We start from the raw sequence: 25,550 nt of genomic DNA on the forward strand, positions 1-25,550 counted from the left end.
TTACATATTATTATAATTATCATAACTATAACTCCGGGCGAACTGATCGCGCGGCCTATGTGTGGATGGAGCACGAAGCTTGCGACAAATGTCCTTTGATCTTTGCCGACATTTCCGACCCGCGCGGCAAGCTCGCAGACGCGTCGGCCAACGTCTAAATACCTACGGCCAACGCGCGAACGCCCGTTCTACACATTGGGCCAACGCGTCTGCCAACGCGTCGGCCAACGCGTTCGCCTATGTCGAGAGCCGCCATAAGGTCGGACGCAGTGGTGGTTAGGGGATAGCTAGAAATTTTCTTTTATTATTTAGGAAGATTTTGAGTTTTTCAATTTGACCTTAGATTTTGGGGGGGGGGGTAACCTCCCCCCTTCGGACCGCGCCTGCTTGTAAGTGCGCCGCAGGCAGAAAAAGATTGTGAACCCCTGTATTAGATATTCAAGCGGCATCCAGACTTTTCAGATAATAAACACACCGGCAAAATTAGAGGAACATAACAAAATTTACAATTTTTTGGAAATTGTTCACTGTTTTTTATATATTTATTTATTTAATTAGGTACTAATTGATTATTAAAAAATAAATTTTAAATAAATTTAGGGCATAAAAACGTGAAAAATAGAAAAAAATCGGCAAAAATCAAATTTAAGAAAATATTTGAAATTTCAGTAGTAAGTTTTTAAGTTAAATTCTCCATTTTTATTAAATAAATGTCATGTTAAAAGCGTGTAATGCCTTCTATGGATCTCAAGAGGGCCTGGATACGCCATTCCATGCTTGCATTTTGATTGTCAATCATTTCCTGTGGGATATTCTCCTACTCCTCCAGTAGCGCCAACTCGAGGTCCTGGACACATTTTGGACCGGAGTTTTAACTCGTACCGTTCACCCATTTATGTTCCACATGTCTTCAATCGGATCCACATCCGTAGACCGCGCTGGCCGCTCCACCTGGGCTACGCCAGCATCGTTTAGGTAATAATGCCCGATTTTTTTACTCTATGGACGCGCATAAAATTGAAGTTGCTACCTAAAACTGTGCAAAAGGCACACCATGCAGTTCCAGGATGGCTGTGCTATAGCCCTGTACTCTCAAAGTACCATCATCAATAATCATCAGCTCCGTGCGGGTTCCAAATCATATGCCACTCCAAACCATTACGAAGCCTGCATCATAGACCACTGTTTCCGTTAAGTTTGATGGCCTATAGCGTTCCTTACGATTAATCCACATTCTTTATCGCCTGTCAACCAAATGTACACAGAATTTGCTCCCATCACTGTACAGCACAAGATTTCACTCACTTGTCTAATTTTGATGTTCACGCGCAAGTCTTAGCCTGGCTCTTCGGTGTCCAGTCTCAAGTTTTGGTGCCCTTACAGGCACTTTTGAGTTTAATTTAATTTTTATAAGTCTTTTTCTTACTGTACAATCACTTACACGTACATCTCGGACCAGTTCCGACAGGTTTCGTGTCTGCATAGCAGTTTGAGGTCGATTTCTCAAGGTTTGTTTCTTTACAAAATGGTCATCCTGAACCATTGTCACCCGATATCTGCCTTGTTCTCGTCTCCGAACGTAAGATCGAGTCTCTCTGTGGCGTTGAAAGTTACGATGGACCACGGAAGCCGACACACCTAAGGCCTGACTGACCGAACGGTAGGTGTGACCTTTTTCTATCGTGGTTACAACTCTAGCTGTCGCAGATGCTGGCAAATCACTAATTTTGTATCTAAGCAATGTGTTCTTCCAAAAACCAAACAATCAAATAAGCTGAGCATACCTTGCACCCCGCTAAAACGCCATTCTTATCAGGAACACTTACAACGTCAATCATCGAAAAACACTTATTAGGGCATAATTTCTATAAAAACCTGTCAACTTGCCAGTTTTGTTCAATATTTTATTTCTTAGTAACTATAAAAAAGGATTTCACTCAGCCCGACCCACTTGAGTTCAAGTTGTGGACCTTTTTACCTATGTTCCTCTAATATTGCCAGTGTGTGTATGTTATATTTAATTATATGATGGACCACCAATGCGCTGGTGTCCCAAGGTTTCCCAAACTGGGTTCGGCACTGAAAAGCTAAAAGGGCCAAAAGGGCTTTTTGCTGAAACAATTCAGGTACGATAAAATCATAAGAATATGTCCTTTCTGGACAAAATCTCCTTAGATTTTGTGCCGGGTCAATTTATAAAATAGCGCAGAGTCGAAGCGAAGCGAATTCCCAAAAACTTAACCTTATTTAAATTCTCAGTAGTAATAAGTTCGTTAACGCTTTGGAGTTAAGGGTGGTTAAGGTTGAACTTGTTATGTTTAGTTTTAATAAATCGCTTCGATGCGCTTTTCGACTCTGCGTTAGTATAAATTGAACCTTAGGACAACAAAAAAAAACTTTAAGAGAAACAGACTACCTACTTGAATAAATGATAACAATATACTTCACTCCGTGTGGTAAGATGCTGTAGCGATTTATCCCTAATGGGCCAATTTCCGCTGAAAGTATCACACTTTCCTTCTCAGCAGGGTTCCTGGCTTTACCAATTTCCTTACACACGAAGAATATGACGTTCTCTCATTTCTATGGGGTGTTTTGTGCCAGTGAACCAGTTTGGCATTATGGGTTTATGGGTTGAATAAAATTGGCATATAATTATGTATAGCTATTTTTTTTATGAAATAAGGGGGCAAACGAGCAAACGGGTCACCAGATGGAAAGCAACTTCCGTCGCCCATGGACACTCGCAGCATCAGAAGAGCTGCCGGTGCGTTGCCGGCATTTTAAGAGGGAATAGGGTAATAGGAGATGGTAGGGATGGGAGGTGAAGGGAATAGGGGAGGGTAGGGAAGGGAATAGGGTAGGGGATTGGGCCTCCGGTAAACTCACTCACTCGGTGAAACACAGCGCAAGCGCTGTTTCACGCCGGTTTTCTGTGAGAACGTGGTATTTCTCCGGGCGAGACGGCCCGTTCGTGCCGAAGCATGGCTCTCCCACGTATGAATATTACAACCTCCTATTGACAAACTACTACAAAAGAAAGTCGACAGAGCTGCGCTACGCGGGGCTCCTATTTCTGGGTGTTGTGGTCTACGTTCCAACCTAACCTAATTTCCCTACCTACCTACTTTTAGAATTTCCTAACCTACTTTTAGAACCCCCCCCCCCTAGGCCCCCATAAAGGGGGCTCAGCCCCCCGCCAAAACAAAAACAAAAAACACACACAATCCAGAAAGTCTAAAAGTTTCCAACCTAACCTAACCTAGGTTAGGTTGGAAAGTAGACAACAACACCCAGAAATAGGAGCCCCGCATAGCGGGGCTCCGTCGACTTTCTTTTGCCAGAAATAGTCATGCGGCCATCATAATAATACTAGTTCTGATGTTTACAGATTACAACGCGACTGTAAAAAAAAACGGCCTCAAAATCGCTGGTGGCGCGATACGGAATATTTACCCAAAATTCTTAATAGGGAACATAAAAATATAATATTATTGAAAATTTTGCTATTAAAACGTTAAAAAATATAAAAAGGGCCACTGCAAGGTAAATATTTAATAAAATATTGTTTTTTTTTTACAAAAATTACGAACTAAAAGTACCTAACTTAAAACGGAACAGATTTCAAAACACCAATCAGCGTTCAGTGACGTCACACATGCTATCCCCGCGTTCCATTTAGCGTTAAAACCGATCAAAATGCCTTTATTTTGAGCGTTTTGTTCGTTTTTAATGAAAACTTTTTGAGAGGTACGATCAGGTGGGGCCATTGTCAATAATTGTCAAACAGTAGTGACGTCATACAGACTATAGATCCGTTTTGGCGCCAACATTCACATTGACAATTTTAAACCGCATTTTTTGCAGTAAATTACAGTGTTTTAATTTTTTTTAATATACTTGTGGTCTATTCTACATGGAGTTCTTTAAAATAAACACAAAAATAAAAATATCGCATCTTCCCTATTTTAACAGTAAGAACGGTATAGCTTGACTTTCTTAAATATATTTGAGTTGGTTAATGCAGTGTAACTAATAAAAATTCAATCATAATTCTTGTAATGAAATAAACAGAAAAATAATGTCAACTACTTTTCTGCAGCAAAAATGTTGCAAAATTGTATCAAAAAAAAAACTTTTTCTACACATTAGTAACATTCAATCCTATGTAATTCTTCTATTTTTCATACTTTTATCACTTTCCAGCTTCGTTTCAGTGTCAGTTTCATGATTTCTGCGGTCCTACGGCGCGTCTTCTAAATTACACTAAAATTGGCCATGGAATCCCATAAATCTTCTTTTTCTTCAAAAGCTTCGTCTTCTCGTTATCTCTAAACGTTATCAACTAATTTGTTAGATAAAAAATACTTATATGGCCTTAGTTATATAAATTTATGGACAAAACGAATTTTTAGGATTAGTAAAAAAAACTACGTATACCTAGGTATTGAACACCGTGGGGTAAAAACTTACCCCATAGGTCTGAACAACTCAAACGGATGACTTTTCGCCTACTACGAGTCCACTACTTTTTTTTGCAGTTTTTATGCGAGTGGGTTAAAAATTTACCCACGATGTTACTTAAGGGTTAACGCCACGCAAACAGGCAAGTAATTGCTTTTTTTTAGCTAATTTTGTTATTTCCTTGTTTTGAAACTGTCGTTGAATACTAGACGTGGTGATTTTGACCCATAGCATTGCAGATGCCACAAGCTTTTTAAGCGTTTAATGCATCACGTTACGAATGTTATTAATGATTTTTAACGGTCCAAAAAGAGGAGGTTATATGTTCGTCTGTATATATATTTTTTGTATGTTCAATCATAACTTCGCCGTTTGTGGACCGATTTTCATAATTAAGCATCACATCAATGCTAATGATCCCTAGACGGTAAAAATTTTTACAAAAAAAACAACCTGTATTATAGCACGGTGCACCATTTGTTAGTATTGCTAATTTTAGACATGAGATTATAATATGCATTATATTATGCAAATAACAATGACACTTCATAGACGATAATGCATATTTTAGTATTTTTTATTGATAGTGCATATTCCGTCGTATATAATGCCCTCGTAATCTCGAAATTAGCTATCATGATACACACCGAGGTCACGAAACAGAGGTACGATAGATCAAAGAAGAATCAAGGAAGGAAAAAAAACAGCCTGTATTAAATTTGTAGGAACGAAAGTAATCGTTTATGGCAAATTTAACCTTTAGGCCCAATTTCACCAATGTCTGTTAGTGTTAACAGCTTGTTATGTAAGTATATGAAAAACGAAAGAGGTAACGTGATACTAATTCGAGCATTAACTTTAACAGTCATTGGTGAAATTGGGCTTTACATTTGTAAACAAAATAAATTCTTAACTGTAGATATTTGAGTATCCTTAAAATAACTCTTACCTGAGTGTTCTCAAAAAAAAATTTACTACGTATCTATTTCCAAAATGAATCCTAGAAATTAGTATTCTAAAAATAACCTAATTCGCGTCGGCCTTCTATTGTTTATGCCTTGTATCACTGGGCGCACGTATCTCGGGTGAAACATTTTTTGTGCACGCGACAGATGTATGCGGGGTCTGAGTGTGGGGTGAGACGGGGATGGGGTATGGGGGCGCCGGCCGGTGAACTTCCAAATCAATACAGCTGCGAGGCTGGGTTCCGCCGTTACCATGGCAACGGCCGCTCTCACACCGACTCAATGAGTTATTTTCGTGTGAATATCTTGAGCTTGAATGAAAAATTTTCTTTTCATGCTTTGTGAGTCGTGCTTACGTAATTTTAATGAAATGTTTTACGTGAAAATTTCATTTGTATTTATGTTGTATTTGGGTGCCAAATTTTCACCAATGAAAACGCGTGACAACGTAATCGTCATGTTTACGTTGTCTCGAGATTTATTTTCTTTTGATTATTTCATTTTCGTCATAGCTTGTTATTGTACGGTATTTTGCCTGTTTATTTCACGAAATGTCCAGTAAACAAAAAAAAAAACTGGCAAAAAGCCAGTATATTTTGACTTCATTTGGAGTAATAATGAATTAATAATTCGCTACAATTTCTGTTTTAATACACCTGTTAAAATGACTATCCATCTAGCAACTGCAATCAAACGTGTCTAAATGTACAAAACACAATGATAATAATATTACTTATGGGTCTCTTATCAATACGGGGTGTAACAAAACAGATGATAACACCTTAGGCTTTGTATGTGTTTCTTGTAGAGAGTTCACTGTGAAAATAGCAGCGCTGGAAGACCAACATTTTTTTTATTTGTATTGGCGAGCGACCGTCGTCACGAGTTTCCCCATACAAACGTGAACTCTCAACTCTAGAGGTATACTCGGCAGTCGGGGTAAAGTAACTATTATCACATAGTTTTGGTACACCCTGTATAAGCTATGTAAAAGTGTGCTGAAAGATTTACTTTTGACTTATAATTATGTGACAAGCCTCAACCGGCAACCTCATGACGTCTTATCAGTCATGAATCGACCCATACAATAAAAAAAAACTTTCAGTGCTGCTACTTTCACAGTAAACTCGCAAGAAACATACACCCTTTGGTGCTGTGCTTAAAAATATTTCTGCTTTAAAACAAAAACGGTCCGAACTGTTTTGTATCTTCCGAGCAAATAGTAATCAAATTATTTGCTTATAACATTATGTAATGTAGAATAACGTCTAGTATAATCCAGTAGCCCTAGCACGGTGACCAGTGGAAATGCGAAAGTATAGACAAACTGTGGAGATATGGTGGAGATAAACTTAAGGTGTCGTTCCAAACATTTTTCGTTCCGAAAAATTCAATTAAAATGCCTCTTTATGACAGACTATAGTCACAAACTGTGGAGATAAACTTAAGGTGCCGTTCCGATCTTTTTTCGTTCCGAAAAATTCAATTCAAATGCCACTTTATGACAGAATATAGTCCTAAAAATTCAAATAGCATCCTACTTTATGACATATACTATAGTCTGTCATAAAGTGGCATTTTAATTAAATTTTTGTCGGTCGCGATTAGCCGCGGTAAGGATCGGAACGGCACCTTAAGTTTGTGTCCACAGTTTGTCTATACTTTCGCATTTCTACTTTTCGCCGTGCTAGCATTACAGGATAACATTTAACCAGGATTGCGCAAGTAATAAAAAGGTTGTTGACCACTAAACGAAGTTAGTGTCTACAGTAGCTCCTTGGTCTAGGCGATGTCCCCTCCCCCTCCCCCCGTCTGGGAGGAATACCCCCGATCTAACTCGATTGTAACCTGTTGAACCCTGCCACGTGACAGTCTAGATTCTAGACCTAGTAAAGGTCATAAGGTTAGGTCATTTCGTTCTGTTATCCAGTAGTTGTAAGGCAATTTGAGTGGGTGCAATAACCTCTCGATTTTTTATTTCAATTAGATTATCGCAACTTAACAAAATTTATGAGAATTACTATAATAATTAATATGTATTATTAATATTATATTTTTTTGAGATACTATACAGAATGTAAATAAAGCAAATCGATATTACTACGGTGCGTATGTGTTGCGTGGAATAACTGTGAAAAGAGCAGAATTGAGTTACTTTTTTGGAACGAAGTTCCTTATCGCGCGTTGCGAAAGGGAGCTAGACGGAAAAAGTTTTAACGACACATTTTTATTAGTTCCTGCGCTGCAGGGGCAGAGGGCGTTTTTGAGAATAAACAGCGACTACCGGACGTTTAAATAAATTTGATTACTATTCCACAAGTGTCGTTGTTAGTATTCCTGGGTGTCAAGTGTCAACTAGATGACGTTTTTTTATAACCTCGTTCCATCCGGGTGTTCCTCGACACCTCTCAAGTTTTTTTAACGTATCTATGTAGGTATGCAAATTTATGGCATATGTGCATTTCTCGAAGAAAAAAAGAAGTCGAAGTTATTCTTTCAGCACTGCTACTTTCACGGTGAAAACAAGGAAGTAGGGAGTAGGAACACGTGTAGTGTGTACACAAAAGTATTATACTTAACTATGTTTTGTTTCACCTTTTATATTCACCTTAGCCTGTCTACAAAATATTTATGCTTCAAATATAAATCAATCCGATATATTTTCGATTCCTCCGAGCAAATAACAAAATATATAAGTAAGTATTTTTTTCTTATCAGTTATCACTTATCACATAATTTATCTAAGGCTAATATTTTCCTAACATCATTATTACATAATTAATATTTGGTCTCCTCCGAAGTTGTCAGCAGCCAAGATGTCTTCGTTAAATACGACGACGGAAGTCAGAAAATAATAACGAATGCTATTGACATAACGTTTGCAAAACATAGTGCGTCGGACGTTATTTGTTACATACTTATTTTCATTCGAGTCGAGTCGTCATCATCATTTAATCGAGTCTTTAGTCACGAATCACGATGTATTTGCAGCGATGTTTTGTTTTTGGCCTGACTATAGAATAAAACGTTAAGGGTCAATTCGAACCGCAACGTGACGCGTAGATAAACTAGATAATAATTATGCATTTCTAAATTTGTATGGATAAGTCAGATTTGCAAGACGTCTCACGTAATTGAAATCTGTCAATGCATAGATTCAGTACAAATATTTTAGAAATGCATCTACGCGCCGCGTTGCGGTCTATTTAACCCTTGAGTCGTAACTTTAATTTGACGGAGAGTTTGACGGAAAGTTTATGGAGTTTATCTCCAAACATTTTTTAAGTTATGTAATCAAAATCATTTATCTCTAAATGCGGCGGTTAGCTGTTATAGGTTGCATCTTGTCTAAACGCCCAGGTCGTGCCCAGGTAAAGCTGGTAGGGGGTGTGGCTGAAATGAATTGCGCATGCCCTCGCCCAAGGCCAGTCTAGCTCGTTGCTAGGCCTGCTAGGTGTGGCGAGGCTGTCTAGCCTAATTACTGTTGTTTACGATCGCGATCCGAATGTTTCGCTAATCGTTACTCCGAAAACTATTTCGCCAATGAGCATGTTAATGATGTAGGCTGAAATTAATAGTTTTTTCCCATGCGAGTATCTTATGCCGGGTCTTCTTGTCGTGTTAGTTCCGGGACTGGTTGCAGACACCATGTAGGACGTTCTGAGAGTTATTTGATTCAAATCTATTCAGAAATAAAATAAAAATATTTATTATTTATCAATTTGAACCACACAAGTTGACTTTACAGATATTTTGCTACAAAGACCTAAACAACTTCGAAAAAGCGTGGTAGTTCTTGTGATCACTCATTTTGTCTTGTCACGTCTATTGTGTCCAGACGCCCGACGTCCCGATTTTTTCATCAAAATTAAATGTTCCGCGCGGGACAGGCTCAGTCCCGCTTTTCGGGGTAACTCGAACGTATTTGCAGAAAGGTGCGTCATGAAGATAAGAGTGTGGGAGGTGGAGGGGTGGATTTTCTTTGGCCACTTTAGCCATCTATTGTCACATATAAACGTTATTTTAACGCAAATAAAAAGATAAAAAAAAAACCTTTGATTTAATAACTTTTTTTACTTTGCCCCGATTGCGACTGAACAATCCCGCTTTTTCACTCAAAAAGTTCCAAAGTCCCGACTTGGCAGTTGTCACAAAAAAATCTGGCTACGCTGAATTTATTTGTGTCTGTTAAGATGGTCCTAATGGCACGGTAGTGATAGCAGAGCTTAAAGTCGCTCAAAAGATTTAGCTCTGCTATCATTAACGGCGAAAATATCGGCGCGGACCACTACGTCGTACGCGTTGTTCAAAAACGCTTCATAGAGTTTCATACATCCCGGCACATCAGCGCCGATGGTCAGCTAAGCGGTCAGCGCGACACTAAAATCAGCCTGACCAATAATTTACGAAAGCGAAGAAAAAAATTAAAGATTGTACGCAACCCTGCAGCTGTGTAAGTTTTCTTTTTATTATGACTAAGTTCTATATCAAAAACTAGTCAAAAAATTTTTATAGATTTCAATAAAGTCATTACTGTTTTGAATCTGTGATCGAATTATTTTTAACAAAAAATTAAAACCGACTTCCAAAGTAAAAACAATAATAACATCCATATATTATGAACTAAAAAGTATTAAATAATTTTTCTTATCTAATAGTGCCTTTTTCCGAATTCGGCTAAACCTCAACTATTTCTGTACTCAATCTTTATCATTTTGAAGTCGGTGCCAGTTCCAAAAGTTTCAAATATTCTGTCAGAGAACTGAAGATTCAGTTATCTGGTGCCGACTTCAAAATGATTTTAGTTCATATTATATGGATGTTATTATTGTTTTTACTTTGGAAGTCGGTTTTAATTTTTTGTTTAAAAATAATAATTTTACTCTTTTTAGTTACCTAGTAAACCATCGCGTATATTTAATATTTAACGTATCTTAATTCTTATTACAATTTGTTAAGGAGTCACACGTGCTCACAAAATATATCAGGTAGATAATTTTTTTTAAAATTAAAAAAGTGAACAGTAAACACGTGCTAGCCGCTATGCAATTATTGTACCTATAAACTTGCATAGGGATTCGATATGTATATGTATCAAAATCGTGTAAATATAAACCGTATAAACGAAGTATTTTTTATACTAATTGCGATTGTGTTTCTTATTCCTATTACGATGTAGATTAGCTATGTCCACACTGTGCACTTTCATCTTCAATTTTTGTCATCTTCTTTCATTCAACTTTCGTATTGGCGCATTCAATAATTGAATGCGTCAAAGAACGCAACGCTAACATTGTAACTTTTTTTGTTCAGTTGAAAAGTCTGTCAGCTTATTGTAACATGTGCGACGAGAACATTTTACATTTTTAATGTCAAATGTGTGCCTTACGCTCTAGAGTTAAGGTTGAATTTGTTACTTGTGTTCAATTTTGTGGTACTTGGAATATTATGTATTTAATTTAACATCAAGTATATAATATATATATTCAAATAAATAAGGACATAACGTGATGACTGATGACTGATGATAATATTATAATAATGGCGTTGTGTGTATATTGTATCCATATACAACCATGTGAGTTGTGACATTGGTGACCCTGACATGGTAGTGATGATGATGATGATGAATGTAATTTGCATAGTAGCATATGCTTTCAGTTCTTAAAACAACGCCTAAACAATCCAGAATTCTCTTAGTATCTTCGGAACCATAGTATAACTTGGTGCAAAATCTTGCGTTTTGGTAGCATATGCTTAGGATGCTTCTCATAAAACCAAAATCACCATATGTTTCCATATTAATTTTGAGGAGTTCCCTCGATTACTGATGGTTCCCATCATCAGATGTCCACTTTTGTGACAAAATTGGAGTGAAACCTAATATAACAAAACAAAATTTTTGAAAATCGGTTCACAAACGGCGGAGTAGTGATCGAACAAACAAAAATAAAAAATAAAAAAATATCCACAGCCGAATATATAACCTCCTCGTTTTTTGGAAGTCGGTTAACAAAACTGAAGGCTACAACTTACAAGACATTGTTTTACTATTTCATTGAAAGTCTGCTGAGCGTAAATCCGTAATAAATCCGTATTTCGCGTGCATGGTTACATTTGCAACAGGGCTGTCGCGCCGATGCAACTTTTTTTATAAAATTTCAAAATACTGAGTTATTTTATAACTAAAAATACACATATTTTTAGTTAAAAAATAAAACATCTTTGAAATGAAACACTGGAAAATATATTTTACAGTTGCGCGTTACTTACTTATTGTTAACTAGCTGTTGCCCGCGACTTCGTTCGCGTGGACTTCAGTTTATAGCGGGCGATGTCAACAAAATTGGTGTCAAAAGCTTTTATAAAAAAACCCTGGTACCCCTTAAATCAAAACAGCTGTGCAGTGTGCACATAGTATTTCATTTTTTAAAATTAAACTTTATATTTTATGCCAAATTTTAAAGCTTATTTGGCCCCCCAATTACACCACTTTACCCATAAACTATTTATCATTGATAGGTTTAAGGTTACGTCACTGTATATAATATAAAGTACTGACTTATTAAATAACGTACAAAAAAAATAACAATCGGAAAAAATCGAAACTCGAATGTATGATAATACCACCTCTTATAGAAAGATGGTCGACGTTGACGGCGCCATCTAGTATGAATTTTTGGAACTAACTTAATTTTAACAAATTTTCGTATTTTCACCCCCTTACAACCCTTTTTTCTAGTAAAAAAGTAGCCTATGTCCTTTCTCAGGCTTTAGACTATATGTATACAAAATTTCATTACAATCGGTTCGGTAGTTTTTTCTAGAGTAATATAAGATAAGATAGATTGATTATTATTATACCAAGTGATAATATTTAAAACATAATATTCTAACGTATTAAAAACTATAAACAAAGACATAATAACTAATAAGTATGATTAGTTCTATGTTACAATGAAGTAAAAAATAAAACGCCATCTGTTGAATCGTATTAGAACTAAAATGTTCATTGCATCGATATATTTCTGGATTTTTTATAATATTATACATAAAATATATTTAAGATTTTTGAAATATTATTTTAATACACATCCAAGACCCAGGAACATTGAAAACTTTTTGTTCCGCCTGCGGGACTCGAACCCAGGACCCCCGGGATGAGCGCTGGCCACGCGCAATGCGAATTAATTTTCATCGATATTTTCATGGAAATAAGATATTTTCCCACATCAAAATGTAGCCTTAGATGTCCTTTCTCAGACTCTAGAATAACTGTGTACAAAATTTTATTGCAATCGGTTCAGTAGTTTTGGCGTGAAAGCGAGACAGACAGACAGACAGACAGAGATACTTTCGCATTTATAATAGTAGTATGGATTTTACTGCGAAAATTAAGTACTTACCAAAAGTGTTTCTGCAAAAATGTTGACTATGAATAGGTACTGATGGAGCTTATAATGAACTTTGATATCGTTTTATTTTACACACAAACCTGTCTGCGGACCACAGGTTGGGAAACACTGAAATAAAGTACTCCCAAATTAATAATGCGCATGGAAATCTTCGCTAATTGTCGTATTTCACGAATACACCCGAATCTATGAAACGTAAGAGCCACAAACAATGCACTTGCATTTTGCACCTTGTTCAAAGGAAATAGTATATATCATTTTTTTTTTCTGCGCCTGAGCTACGTAGTCGCTGCTAAGCGCCGTTTTTCTTAAAGTTAAGTTTAAAACAGCGCTTGGAGCGACGACGCTCGGGAAAAACGACCGTTGCCGAAAAATTACGAAAAATTTTTATCACTTTGGGAGCACTGTATGTTGTTTCCAAATTATAATGTTCGGCATTTTTCTGACGATTTGCTTCTCCTTCTAGAATGTGGACCACAAGGCGAGGTTCCGCTCCAAGAAGGGCCAGCTGCCCTTCATCGAACTCAACGGGGAGGAAATTGCTGACAGCGCCTTCATCATCAAGGAGCTGTCTGAGAAGAACAACAAGGATCTTGATGCTGGTTAGTCTTTGAATATAATTATTATGTAACAAGGTGGTTAGCTCTTAGATTTTAGACTTAGAGTATAAAAAGAAAATTTAGATTTAATGTTGTACAGTTATATTATGGTCATGCACGTGTATGAGCAAGATAGAATTGGGGGATAGAATGGACCATTATCAATGTTTTTGTTAGCTTTTATTAAAGGATTGTTACTTGTTAGTGTTGTTACCGTTTTACTATAGAACATTTTTACGAGTACAACTGAAATCTGAATCCTGAGTGTTGCTCTCTTTTAGGGCCTTTCCACACGACTTTTGCGCACTGACGACGCGCGTTTCTGATGCGCTCGTCTTCTACGTGTTTTCCTCGCGTTTTAGCAGATATTTTGCTGTGTTGAAGTTTGCTGTGCGTTCAACTTGCGTTTGTATCGATACTAAACGAGCGAGTAAAAACATCTTGTGGTAGGGCCCATACCGACACGATATAACAAGAGAGATACATTTTACATTGGGAACAAATATAATGATCACCAAAAAATGCACTGATACCCTAAACTTGTTTACCAAAATAAATATACTTAACACCAAAAAAAGAAAGTCTAAAATTGCAATACTACCAGCTATTTTAGTATCAAATTGTAATGGAACGCCAAATCCTTTTTTTAATTTACTATCTATATATTAATACGTGTTAAACTTACTCTGGAATGGAGACCAAGGCTGGTAAATCGGGGTGTAGGTCGACCTCCAACTAGGTGGGACAACAATCTCCGGTTAGTTGCAGGCCCATGTTGGATGCGAGTAGCAGGAGATCGGTCATCTTGGCGTTCATTGAGAGAGGCCTATGTCCAGCAGTGGACGACTATAGGCTGATATGATGATGATGATGATGATGATATTAATACGGGAGAGAAAAACTTTGTAACCCTTTTTACGAAAAATGGGGAAACGTAGGTGCATGAAATTTTGCACAGTTATAGTTTATATGGTGAAGGAGTGCATCGAGCTAATATTATTTTAAAATTATGCTTTAATCATATATATTTTTAACAAATAAAACGTTACACACACTACAGCACTACTACTAAGGAAGATGACAGATTTTTGAGTGACAAGCCTATACTTACGAATTATACTCTTTTATTTATGGATGAAGTCTGTTAACAACAAGTTGACAAATTGAAAATGGATTATAGTTTTTTTTTATTGAATTTAAGATACTATTAGACAATGCTTAAACGGCCAGTATGAGATCAGATGAGTCCCAAAGACAAGAGTTGAAAAAATATAATAAGATAAAGTTAATATTTTTTTACAAAATATAGGTAGTTATAGTCCTAATGTCGTTGCAAGTAAGGTCGAATTTCGACCATTGGGCGATCTCTAGTAATACTTATTTGGTGATAATTTACTATAAATGATCACTAAATATAGAAAACGATCACCAAATCCTTGTGAGCAAATCAATGCGATATTTCTTTCCAAATAAATCACTTCGATTGACAAAACATGTAAGCATATTAACAAAAAAAGTATTTTAACTCCATATTATGTTACACAAGCTTTTGCCAGAATTTATCAAAATCCTTTCTTAGCGGATGCCTTCGTCATAACATCTACCTGCATGCCAAATTTCAGCCCGATCCGTCCAGTGGTTTGGGCTGTGCGTTGATAGATCACTATGTCAGTCAGTCAGTCAGTCACCTTTGAGTTCTCAAACATCGTCCTCTCTTCACACTTACGCCCGTCTTTCATATGCCAGGTGAAAAAGGACGACATCGTCATCAATCATCGCCAAATTAGTTTTTTCTCAATAACGCGATAAATATACCACATTTGAAAAATCCGCTAGGTAGGATTCTCAATTATAGAATTTTATACAATGTGTTAAAATATAAACTTAATTCAATGGACGGTTATGGCAATAAATGAAAAATTCGTGAAAATTAGATGCATCTTTGTAATTTTTTTCTATCGAGAAAATTTTAAGATACCGTGTTTTTGCTCGGATCGGATTCTTGGAAATATACTGTGCAGTATCTAATTTTAGAAAATGAAACAATTCGGGGCTTATTTTCAACTATAAAAATGAATTATTAGAATCGAAAATTTTGGGTTAGTCGCTCCCTTAATTTTGCAATAAATAGGATAGCGAGATGTTAAATCTTTATTTATCATTTTACATCAAAATGGTGGTCTGTATTTTGGTGATCGTTTACTATTTTTGTCTGTGCTATGTTACTATTTCTGGTGATCAGTTAATTATACTTAAGCCTTTTACATGAACAAGAGTCAATACAAAAGTAATATACAATAACAAAGCCCTTCGTAACTATAATAACATTTATATTTTACACATGATGTGAATTTTGTTAGGTTAGTATTATTTATAAAGGAAGTGGATATTCCAAGTATTCAAAATCAATGAATTCCATTGAATTGCTCTAAATTTAGACATAGCTAGTACAATGGGCGTATCTAGTCCCGGACTAATACCTGGAACGAGGTGCAACAGATATAAAGGGCGCGCATGTGCATTAGAACCACTTCTCCTCCGACAGAACCTCTATTCGATATCTAAGGAGACAAGGATCACTATGTAGGAGACATCGACCACCGTAACAGTTACATTTTGTCCGGTATTGTTTTCTTGTCAATCGTACACAGATATTTCTAGTATCGAGAGTTTAAAAGTTTTGAAAGTTTGTTTTACGTTAATCAGTAAACTGAGCTTCGGTCAGCTCATCATCAATTTTTAAAGATTCTATCTGGAGCTATTCAATGCTGTTTTTTTATTTATATCACGTAGGAGTTACGGCATTTAGATAATAGACCTTTCCAAAAAAATCTCCCGTACTTATATAATACCTACATTACTTATTTATTCAAAAATCTTCCATTAAATAAAATTTTTGGTCAAGAAAGGTTTGGTAAAGCAATTACTTTTCAGGGCTCACACCGGAGCAGCGGGTCATCTCCCACGCCATGATTTCCATGATTGAGAACCATCTCTCGTGGGTGATCCTGTGGTGGCGCGCCAAGTACCCAGACTCTGTCATCAAGGGTTACCAAGTTAACCTACAAAATGCACTGAACACTCGTCTACCCAATCCAATCTTGAATTTCTGCTACAAGTTCACTTCTGGACGCAAGGTGAGTAGAGGCGTATTTAAATCCATACTAGTATTATAAATGCGAAAGTGTATCTGTTTGTCTGTCTGTCTGTTACCTCTTCACGCCCAAACAGCTGAACCGATTTTGTTGAAATTCGGTATGGAGATATTTTTTATCCCGGAAAAATTTACGGTTAACGGCGCGATAAACGAACTTTGGCGCAACGACGTTGCGGGTATCGTCTAGTAATTTATATGTGATCAAAATGGCCGATTAAGAAAAACCTAGACTTCGAATTCGTGATTTTTAACATACTTAATCTTGTATATAAAAATGGATTTTCAAATGTGTTAGTCGCGCTAAAACTCGAAAACGGCTGAACGGATTGGGCTGATTTTAGTCTTAAAATATTCTGAGAAGTCCAGGGAAGGTTTTAAAGTGACACGAAGTTCACCGGGACAGCTAGTATTTAATTAAAATCAACATATTATGAGCGAGTGAACTGGGATTGAATGCCTCCCGTCTCACCCCGCTTCACGTTTAGGTATAAAAAACTCGTGAGCATTAGCGACCGATCGCTATTGAATCTTAGTTACTGTTCTTCTTGGAGAAGATTTCATTTTACTCAAATATAAAGTTGAAGATATTTCTTTGTCGTCTGCTATTCCGAAGATAGTCGTTTGTATAATCTTGGAAAAACGTTTTTGCATTTTAAAATTTAAAATAAAATTTCAATGCGGTATTGTGGGCTTAAGTACAAAGGTAAAGGCGGTTCGGACAGTGCCACAAACCTCGCAAATCGTAATCCCATGGTCGTATTCTCGTCTAAATCGTTAATTTTATGCGGGGGAGAGCCATGCTTCGGCACGAATGGGCCGGCTCGACCGGAGGAATACCACGTTCTCACAGAAAGCCGGCGTGAAACAGCGCTTGCGCTGTGTTTCGCCGAGTGAGTGAGTTTACCGGAGGCCCAATCCCCTACCCTATTCCTTTCCCTACCCTCCCCTATTCCCTTCCCTTCCCTACCCTCCCCTATTACCTCCCTCTTAAAAGGCCGGCAACCCACTTGCAGCTCTTCTGATGCTGCGAGTGTCCGTGGGCGACGGAAGTTGCTTTCCATCAGGTGACCCGTTTGCTCGTTTGCCTCCTTATTTCATAAAAAAAAATAAAAATCGTTTGTGGATTAAGAAAATGGTTGCTTTTTAAAGAAAACGTACTTGCATTTAACATTATTTTGAATCCTTTAAAAACAGGCATGTAATGTTCTTTATTTAAAGATTTTATTTTATGTCAATTTAATTTTCAAAATTATGTGTTTCTAACATTTGAGGTGGACATTTTCGGTAATCGCAAAATAAATCTGATAAAGCCGTGGTAAACGGGCGTTAATCCGAAATGAATTATGAATTTTCCAATAATATGAGGTCGTCTGTGTGTGGCAGTCTAATTAAACGCTACATGTGTGCTTTATGTAACATCGATACAACCCATCTCCCTATATACCTCCCGGTCGAACCCCCTCAGGCGCCATGTTGCTAGGTAATAGTTAAATATTCCGTACCTGTTGCTTCCTACCTAGTTGATGCTGCGACACGGGAGCGAAAACAACGGTTCGTAAACTTCAATAATAATTGATATCTTCTTCGCTGTCCTTGTCCACGATTGACAGGAACTTAGAAGCTTTACTTTTTAATTGGATTTTGATTGTTTTTTTTATTCCAGGGTATGAAGAAAGCAAAGGCTCACGGTATTGGCGTTCACAGCCAGGAGGAGATTTTGGAATTCGGCAAGAATGATCTGCGCGTTCTCTCCGACTTGCTGTCCGACAAGCCGTTCTTCTTCGGCGATGAAGTCACCCTGGTAAGAATTCCTTTTTTGAATTTCCTTTTTTTTTTAATTTCTTAGTTTTTATTTTTTAAATTGACAATTTTGCGCTGGCACTTTCTAAGTTTGCGATATTGCATTGCGATTTCATTAATTAAAACTATTATTACAACTTTTGTTTGTGTGAAGTTTGGTTCAAAGGGAACAAAGCACACCTTGGGCGATTTAGTTTTGGCGTCGGAAGTGCCAAGTTACTAACTATGCCACCTCTTATTAATTACGGATAAGATTTATGTTTTGTGAGTGTTATGTACGGATATCTGGAAGTCCCCTTGATTTTATGGGCCATATAAATCTTTGACCCTTAACTTTAGTGTTTCTTTACTTAGTACCGTTTTGTTGTGGCTGGTACTAACTTTTATTTTGCGCCACTTTGCCGTTTTTGCACCATTGCGCCGATTAACATCAAGAAAGCTGTAACTGTAATTTTCTTTGTAAAATTTTCCTTTGTCTTCGCTCAATTAAGGTAATTGATATAATGGGTGCGTCTGCTCTGCAACTATTGATTTTGTTTTTCTTATTTAATCAAATGCTGTTTTTCAAATTGTTTGTCTCAATACTCATGCTTTTGCGACCTCTTTTGTATTTTTATGGCATATTAAGAAGATATTATTATACATAGTTTGTTTTTATTTAACAATAATTGTTCTCGAGTCTAGAAACTAGACATTATTTGTTGTAAATTACATTAATTTTCGAAATGTCAAGCTTGCATTTGCGTGATGCGTCATTTCTAAAATATTATAAAAGTTCAATGTTTTTATGGTTTTAACTAAGTAAAACATTTATTTTACATTTTAAGAAACATTTAACAGCTTTGCGTATTTTCAATGACATTAGGCTTCATTAAAATAATTCTAATTTCATCATTGTTACCAATATCTCTGCTAACGTAGTGTTTAAACCATAAAGTTAATATATCTAGCTGAATAGAGAAACAAAGGCCTGAGCAAGTCAGTCAGTCAGTCAGTAAGACTGCGTGGTAAAAAGAGACGTGTGGTACATGACAGCAGAACTCTTTTTTTGACGTCCAGTCGGCACTTATCGGCACGTTGACAATTTAATCTACACACAACAATTTAATCATAGAATTCATGTTCAATCATGCTTGTGTAAGTGTATACGTACACATATTTTTACACACAGATGTCAACCAATTTCGGTTACGTTTGACAGCTAGAGATTGTTGCTCTATTCCGCTAGGTATATTAACTTTATGGTTTAAACAATAGTTCCTAATGACGGTGAAATGAATTGGCTTGCTCCAAGCGGGCACGTCGTAATTTTGCCCGGTATTCGACGAATAATTGTAAATTATATTGACAATTAGGCTTCTCGTCGAAAATTTAATTTGATTTCATTTAGCGAAGTCAAGTATTGAACATTGGACGTTCATAATTTTTCAAAACGTCTGTCTGTCTTCTTTATACTATGCTTTGCGTTCAGTTATATTTTTGTAAAGACAACTTTAAATATTTTAGGAAACTTGATTTTACATAATGGAAGTGATTCTGAGCTCGACGAAAACATACATTAGCCATACTACCAAAACTGGGTAGAGCAGGATAATCTTTCTAGGGCTGTTTGACCTGTTTAACATGACAGTGAGCTTTAGAACGAGCTACCTAAAAATAAAGGGGACCTAAATGTAGAGGGGCGCTGAAGGCCTAAAAGTAGAACTGGACACGTATCGGGCGTGTTAATATTATTAATTATGAGTCTAGCGAGCGTTAACCCTTCGAAATAGACGCCAGACGTGGGGTGGCTCACCCCCGGAAGGGGTGTACGTCCGAAAATAGAATACCTGCGCTCTGTAGGGTTAACACATACTTTGTAAATTACAAAACTTTCAAATCTCTAACAGTAGTAGTAAAGTTTGAGGAAAACTAATTTGAAGCAACGGTAGAATAATGTCACTTATTAAAAAAATAACATTTATACGGTCGAATTGCGTGGCGTCATAAACTTAGATTTATTAATCGTGATTAAGAGAAGATTATAAAATCAATTTGAAACAAAACGAGGTTTATATCCCCATAGGAACGCGTTTAATGAGAACTAAGTTTTTTTTAATGAAATAAGGGGGCAAACGAGCAAACGGGTCACCTGATGGAAAGCAACTTCCGTCGCCCATGGACACTCGCAGCATCAGAAGAGCTGCAGGTGCGTTGCCGGCCTGATATGAGGGAGTAGGATATTTTTATTTTTTTTAATAATTCCACCCCCCTAACATTGTTAGGGCTTGTTATTATTCTTTTATTTCTTTTTTCTTTTCCTTCTATTTCTTATCTTTTTATTTCTTTTAGTCTGGGAATAGGGTATTAGGGGAGGGTAGGGATGGGAAGGGAAGGGAATAGGGGAGGATTGGGAAGGGAATTGGGCCTCCGGTAAACTCACTCACTCGGCGAAACACAGCGCAAGCGCTGTTTCACGCCGGTTTTCTGTGAGAACGTGGTATTTCTCCGGTCGAGCCGGCACATTCGTGCCGAAGCATGGCTCTCCCACGTAAAAAGTTTTATAAAACGAAGTTGAGTGATTGGTTAAATCTTCCCACATTAATGACGTACTACTGAAAACACAATCAATTGCAGTATATTATTTTTATGGGAAACATGAAATTACTATGCAAATTTTCAGTTGGCGTCACATGGTTTTTGCTCCAGAAAGCGTTTTGCCACTAAACCTGAAAAATATACTGAGGGCCGCAAGAGTGAAGTTCACGGGGAAGTTCACGGGGCTAGATAAGATTTTATCAGGGTAGGAACGGTCTAAGAGATTGCGTTGCGTGTCCATAGTTAGAAGTTATTTTTAAATATTTAAATAAAACACGTGGTCAAAGGAAAAGAGTGAAGCGAGATGATTTGCTAGATAAATCTCGCAAGATGTATTACTAATAATATATCCTATAATCTCACAGTCAATAATAAAATTTCGATAACAATAAGCGTAGAAAATTTAATGAAAATAAAACGAAGTGCTAATTTTTTATTTGGGACAAATCTGGAAAACATAATCTCAAAACACGATTAAATAGATGGTGCCGAACTGAACCGGCAAGCAAGCAAGTGCGAAGTTTAGCGAACGACGCATGAGTTTCGACGGGGCTGAAAGTTTCGGCTATATTTTGGCCGAAACTGAAACTAAGGCCGAAACTAATTTTTTTTGGCCGAAACTGTCCGAAACCGAAAGTTCGGTCGGTCACAAAAAAAAAAGGAAAGGTAATTTCACAGAATATATTGGTCTTTCTAGTTTCTAGTGTTAGTAGGTAGTTAGTACTTAGTTGTAAATAAAAAATAATAATACGTTATTATACGTATTACTTTTAATATCAATCCCTCGATCGCGGATTCTTGGAAATCTACTGTTATTCTATTGTTATCGCGGTCGAATTCGACCGCTTGAGAGTTGACAGTTTTTTATTTTTAAAATCTCTAGTAGTAAAAGAACGAATAAATATGATTTTTTATTTGGTGATATTTATTAGATATTAGTGACCGACCGAACTTTCGGTTTCGGCCAGTTTCGGCCAAAATATAGCCGAAACTTTCGGCCCCACCGAAAGTCATGAGTCGTTCAGTAAACTTCGCAGTTAACTTGTGCTTGCTTGTCAGTGAGGCCCCGGCTCAGTTCGCCACCATCTATTTAATCGTGTTTTGAGATTATGTTTTCCAGATTAGTCCTAAATCAAAAATTAGCACTTCGTTTTATTTCCATTAAATTGTCTAAGCTCATTGTTATCGAAATTATATTATTGAATTTTATTTCTAAGACACACGCAGGCTTTTCTAATATACATTACTGTTGGCTTGTTGTATTATTATTATTTAGTAGTTCGCGTGTGAACGCGTTCTTACGGAGATGTAAATCTCGTTTTGTTTCAAATGGATTTCATAATCTTCTTTTAATTTAATCACGGTTAATAAATCTAAGTTTATGTCACGTCATGCGATGATTTTACATTATTTTATCATTTTGGAGTCTAGTTACGTTATTTTATCAACAAAAAAGCAAGAAACGATACATAAACTACCCAAACGCATCTATCAAAACTATTTTCGATTTGCTATGACAGTACACTGACAGGACTTTAACGGCTTTTATGAAGTTTAACCGTACAACATTGGACGTTCTAAAGATAAAACTCGGATTTTCTGTGAACGTTATGTTGGTGAAATGCAATTTGGTGCTTTAAACGCGTTTATACGTTTAGAACCGTTTTAGTGTACACTAAGCGCGTTATCTATTTTTTAGGTGAAATCGTACCTAAATAAAATGAAATAACTTCTGCTCTTGTTTCTTAGGATAATTCTTCGTTGTAATACATTGAGGGGAATTTCACCAATCACACTTAAAACTTCGTTTTATTAAACTAAGTTCGCATTGAACAATACAGCCTTTATATTATGGCGACGTAAATTTCATTTGTTACAAATAGATTTTACATTCTTCTTTTAATCGCGATTAATGAATCTTAGTTTACGTCACGTCACGCGATGATTTTTATACGTTTTTATCATCTTGGAGCCTTGTCACGTTGTTTTATAAACAAAATAGCGTTAAACGATAAATAAGTTTGGTTAGCTTATTTATCGTTTATCTGTGAAAACTGTCATCTTAACAATTTTTAACACTACAGTTAGAGGACTTAAATGTGTTTTATGAAGTTAAAACTCGAACGCCCAGTTCAGAAGATAAAAATCGGATTTGGTGTGTGTGATTCGAGTTTAGTTTATGTCGGTGAAATGCAATTGAGCGTTATTTAAAACGTGTGTATACGTTTAGAACCGGTTTAGTGTGCATTAAGCGCGTTTAATTTCTTTGTTGAAATCGCACCTACTTGGAATCGTATAAAAACGGAATATAGTACAAAAAAGTTTCTAGGGAAGATATTCTAATCCAAGATCAATAATATTTATTTTAAGAAATGTCGCAAAAAGTAAAAAATTCAATGTGGTACTTTAGTTTAAAAAGTTGTAATTTATGTTAAAAATCAATAAAATTCAATAAATAATCACAATTTTAAATGTTTTACCAAGTTTCGGTTTCGGTTTCGGCCGAAACTGAGAGTAAGGCCGAAAGTTCGGTTTCGGGTTTTTTAGGGTTCAGATTGATCAGATTAGTTCAGAAAACAATTTATAAATAAATAATTCTGAATAAACATATTTGCCTTCTACTTTATTGTACTTCTGAAGAGCCTCGGTGGCCGGTGCCTCCTACATACACTGAAATGTATAATTTTTATTCTCATTGCATTTTCTAAAGGACAAGTATATGAAGTAATAAGACTTGATTTCATATTATACTAGACTAGCTGTTGCCGCGACTTCGTCCGCGTGGACTTTAGTTTATAGTTCTGCCGTCATAAGAAAAAAGGCCGCTAAGTGATTTTCGCGATTTTCAGGTTTTGAGTCCACTGAATTTAGTTCAGTGGACTCAAAACCTGAAAATCGCTTAGCGGCCTTTTTGCTTATGACGGCAGTGTTGTTCCCGTACATCGATTGAATCGTTTACGCGCAAATCCGCCGCACCGCCCATTTTTCCGGGACAAAAAACATTCCTTGTCCCAGATTCAAATTGTGTAGGTGAATATCAAAACCCGGCAAGTCACACCCATACTCGAAACTGAACTCTTATCGATTTTATTGAATTTTGTGAGAAAAATGGAAGAACGCAGTATATACAAATTAGTGTGGTGAATCCTGAAAGAGCAAAGATGTCTGTGTCAAAAGTTAAAAAGAAAAATGCCGAGAATAAAGTTAAAAAAACATATTTTTCTAATTTGCCAAGTTTCGCTTATGGTGGACATACCGGGATTTGATATTTGCCTACACAATTAGTATCTCCAATCTCCATGCCAAATTTCATCAAAATAGATTAAATAGTTTAGGCGAGAATCATAAAAGTTTATTGTGCGGGAACCGTATATTTTCCGGGATAAAAAATATCCCTTGTCCTTTTCCGGGACTAAAAGTATTGCCATACCAAATTTCATCAAAATAGATTGAATAGTTTAGGCGATAATCATAAAAGTTTATTGTGTGGGAACCGTACATTTTCCGGGACAAAATTAGTATTCCTTGACCCTTGTCCTTTCCCGAGACTCAAAGTATCTCCATACCAAATTCCATCAAAATAGATTGAATAGTTTACGCGCAAATCATAAAAGTATATTGTGCAGTAACCGTACATTTTTCCGGGACAAAATGTATTCTATTTTCTTTTTCGGGACTCAAAGTATCTTTATACCAAATTTCAGCAAAATGGGTCCAGCCGTTTACGCGTGATGTCGTGACCACGCGAAATATAACATTCCGCGCAGCTTCGCCCGCGTAAATTAGATATTTCACAGACAAATTAGTCCACAAAAGATAGCCTATGATCCTTCACGTGGTCTATTTCTTATCTGTGCCAAATAACAGAAAAATTTCTCCAGTAGTTCGTGAGATATTTTCTTCCCTTTCAAATAATTTTTTTTCCACATTTTCCTCTATTTCTTCACTCCTATCAGTCTAAGCGTAATAAAATATAGCCTATAGCCTTTCTCGATAAATGAGCTATCTAACACTGAAAGTATTTTTCAAATCGGGCCAGTAGTTCCTGAGATTAGCGCGTTCAAATAAGGCATTTCAAATAATTTCTCCCGTTTTTTCCACATTTTCCTCTATTTCTTCGCTCCTATTAGGTTTAGCGCAATAAAATATAGCCTATAGCCTTTCTCGATAAGTAGGCTATTATAGGAATTTTTCAAATCGGACCAGTAGTTCCTGAGATTAGCGCGTTCAAACAAACAAACAAACAAACTAACTAACAAACTCTTCCGCTTTATAATATTAGTATAGATGACGCCCGCAACTCCGTTGCGCCAAAATTCGTTTATCGCGCGGGAACCGTACATTTTTTCGGGATAAAAAGTAAGTAAAAAAAAAAGTAAAAAGTATCCAATGTCCTTTCCCGGGACTCAAAGTATCTATCTCCATGCCAAATTTCAGCATCGGCTTCAAGCAGCAATTAGCAGCTGTTTGAGCGTGAAGAGGTAACAGACAGACACACACACATACTTTCGCATTTATAATATTATTAGTATGGATTTTCCTTTTTTTTCGACTCTATTTGTTGAAAACCTTC

The 25,550-nt window shown here is 36.6% G+C and overlaps 1 protein-coding gene across 1 annotated transcript in view; it reads left to right on the top strand.

Annotated features, from left to right (window-relative positions):
* Positions 1–25,550, top strand: part of LOC121739069 (failed axon connections) — a 100,754-nt gene that overhangs the window by 66,076 nt on the left and 9,128 nt on the right. The window contains exons 2-4 of the mRNA XM_042131386.1: positions 13,311–13,446; positions 16,378–16,580; positions 18,264–18,401. Coding sequence (XP_041987320.1) covers positions 13,311–13,446; positions 16,378–16,580; positions 18,264–18,401 — 477 coding nt within the window. The remainder of the gene's footprint in view (positions 1–13,310; positions 13,447–16,377; positions 16,581–18,263; positions 18,402–25,550) is intronic.

The sequence above is a fragment of the Aricia agestis genome, chromosome Z (assembly GCF_905147365.1).
Source record: "Aricia agestis chromosome Z, ilAriAges1.1, whole genome shotgun sequence".
NCBI classification, from domain to species: Eukaryota; Metazoa; Arthropoda; class Insecta; order Lepidoptera; family Lycaenidae; genus Aricia; species Aricia agestis.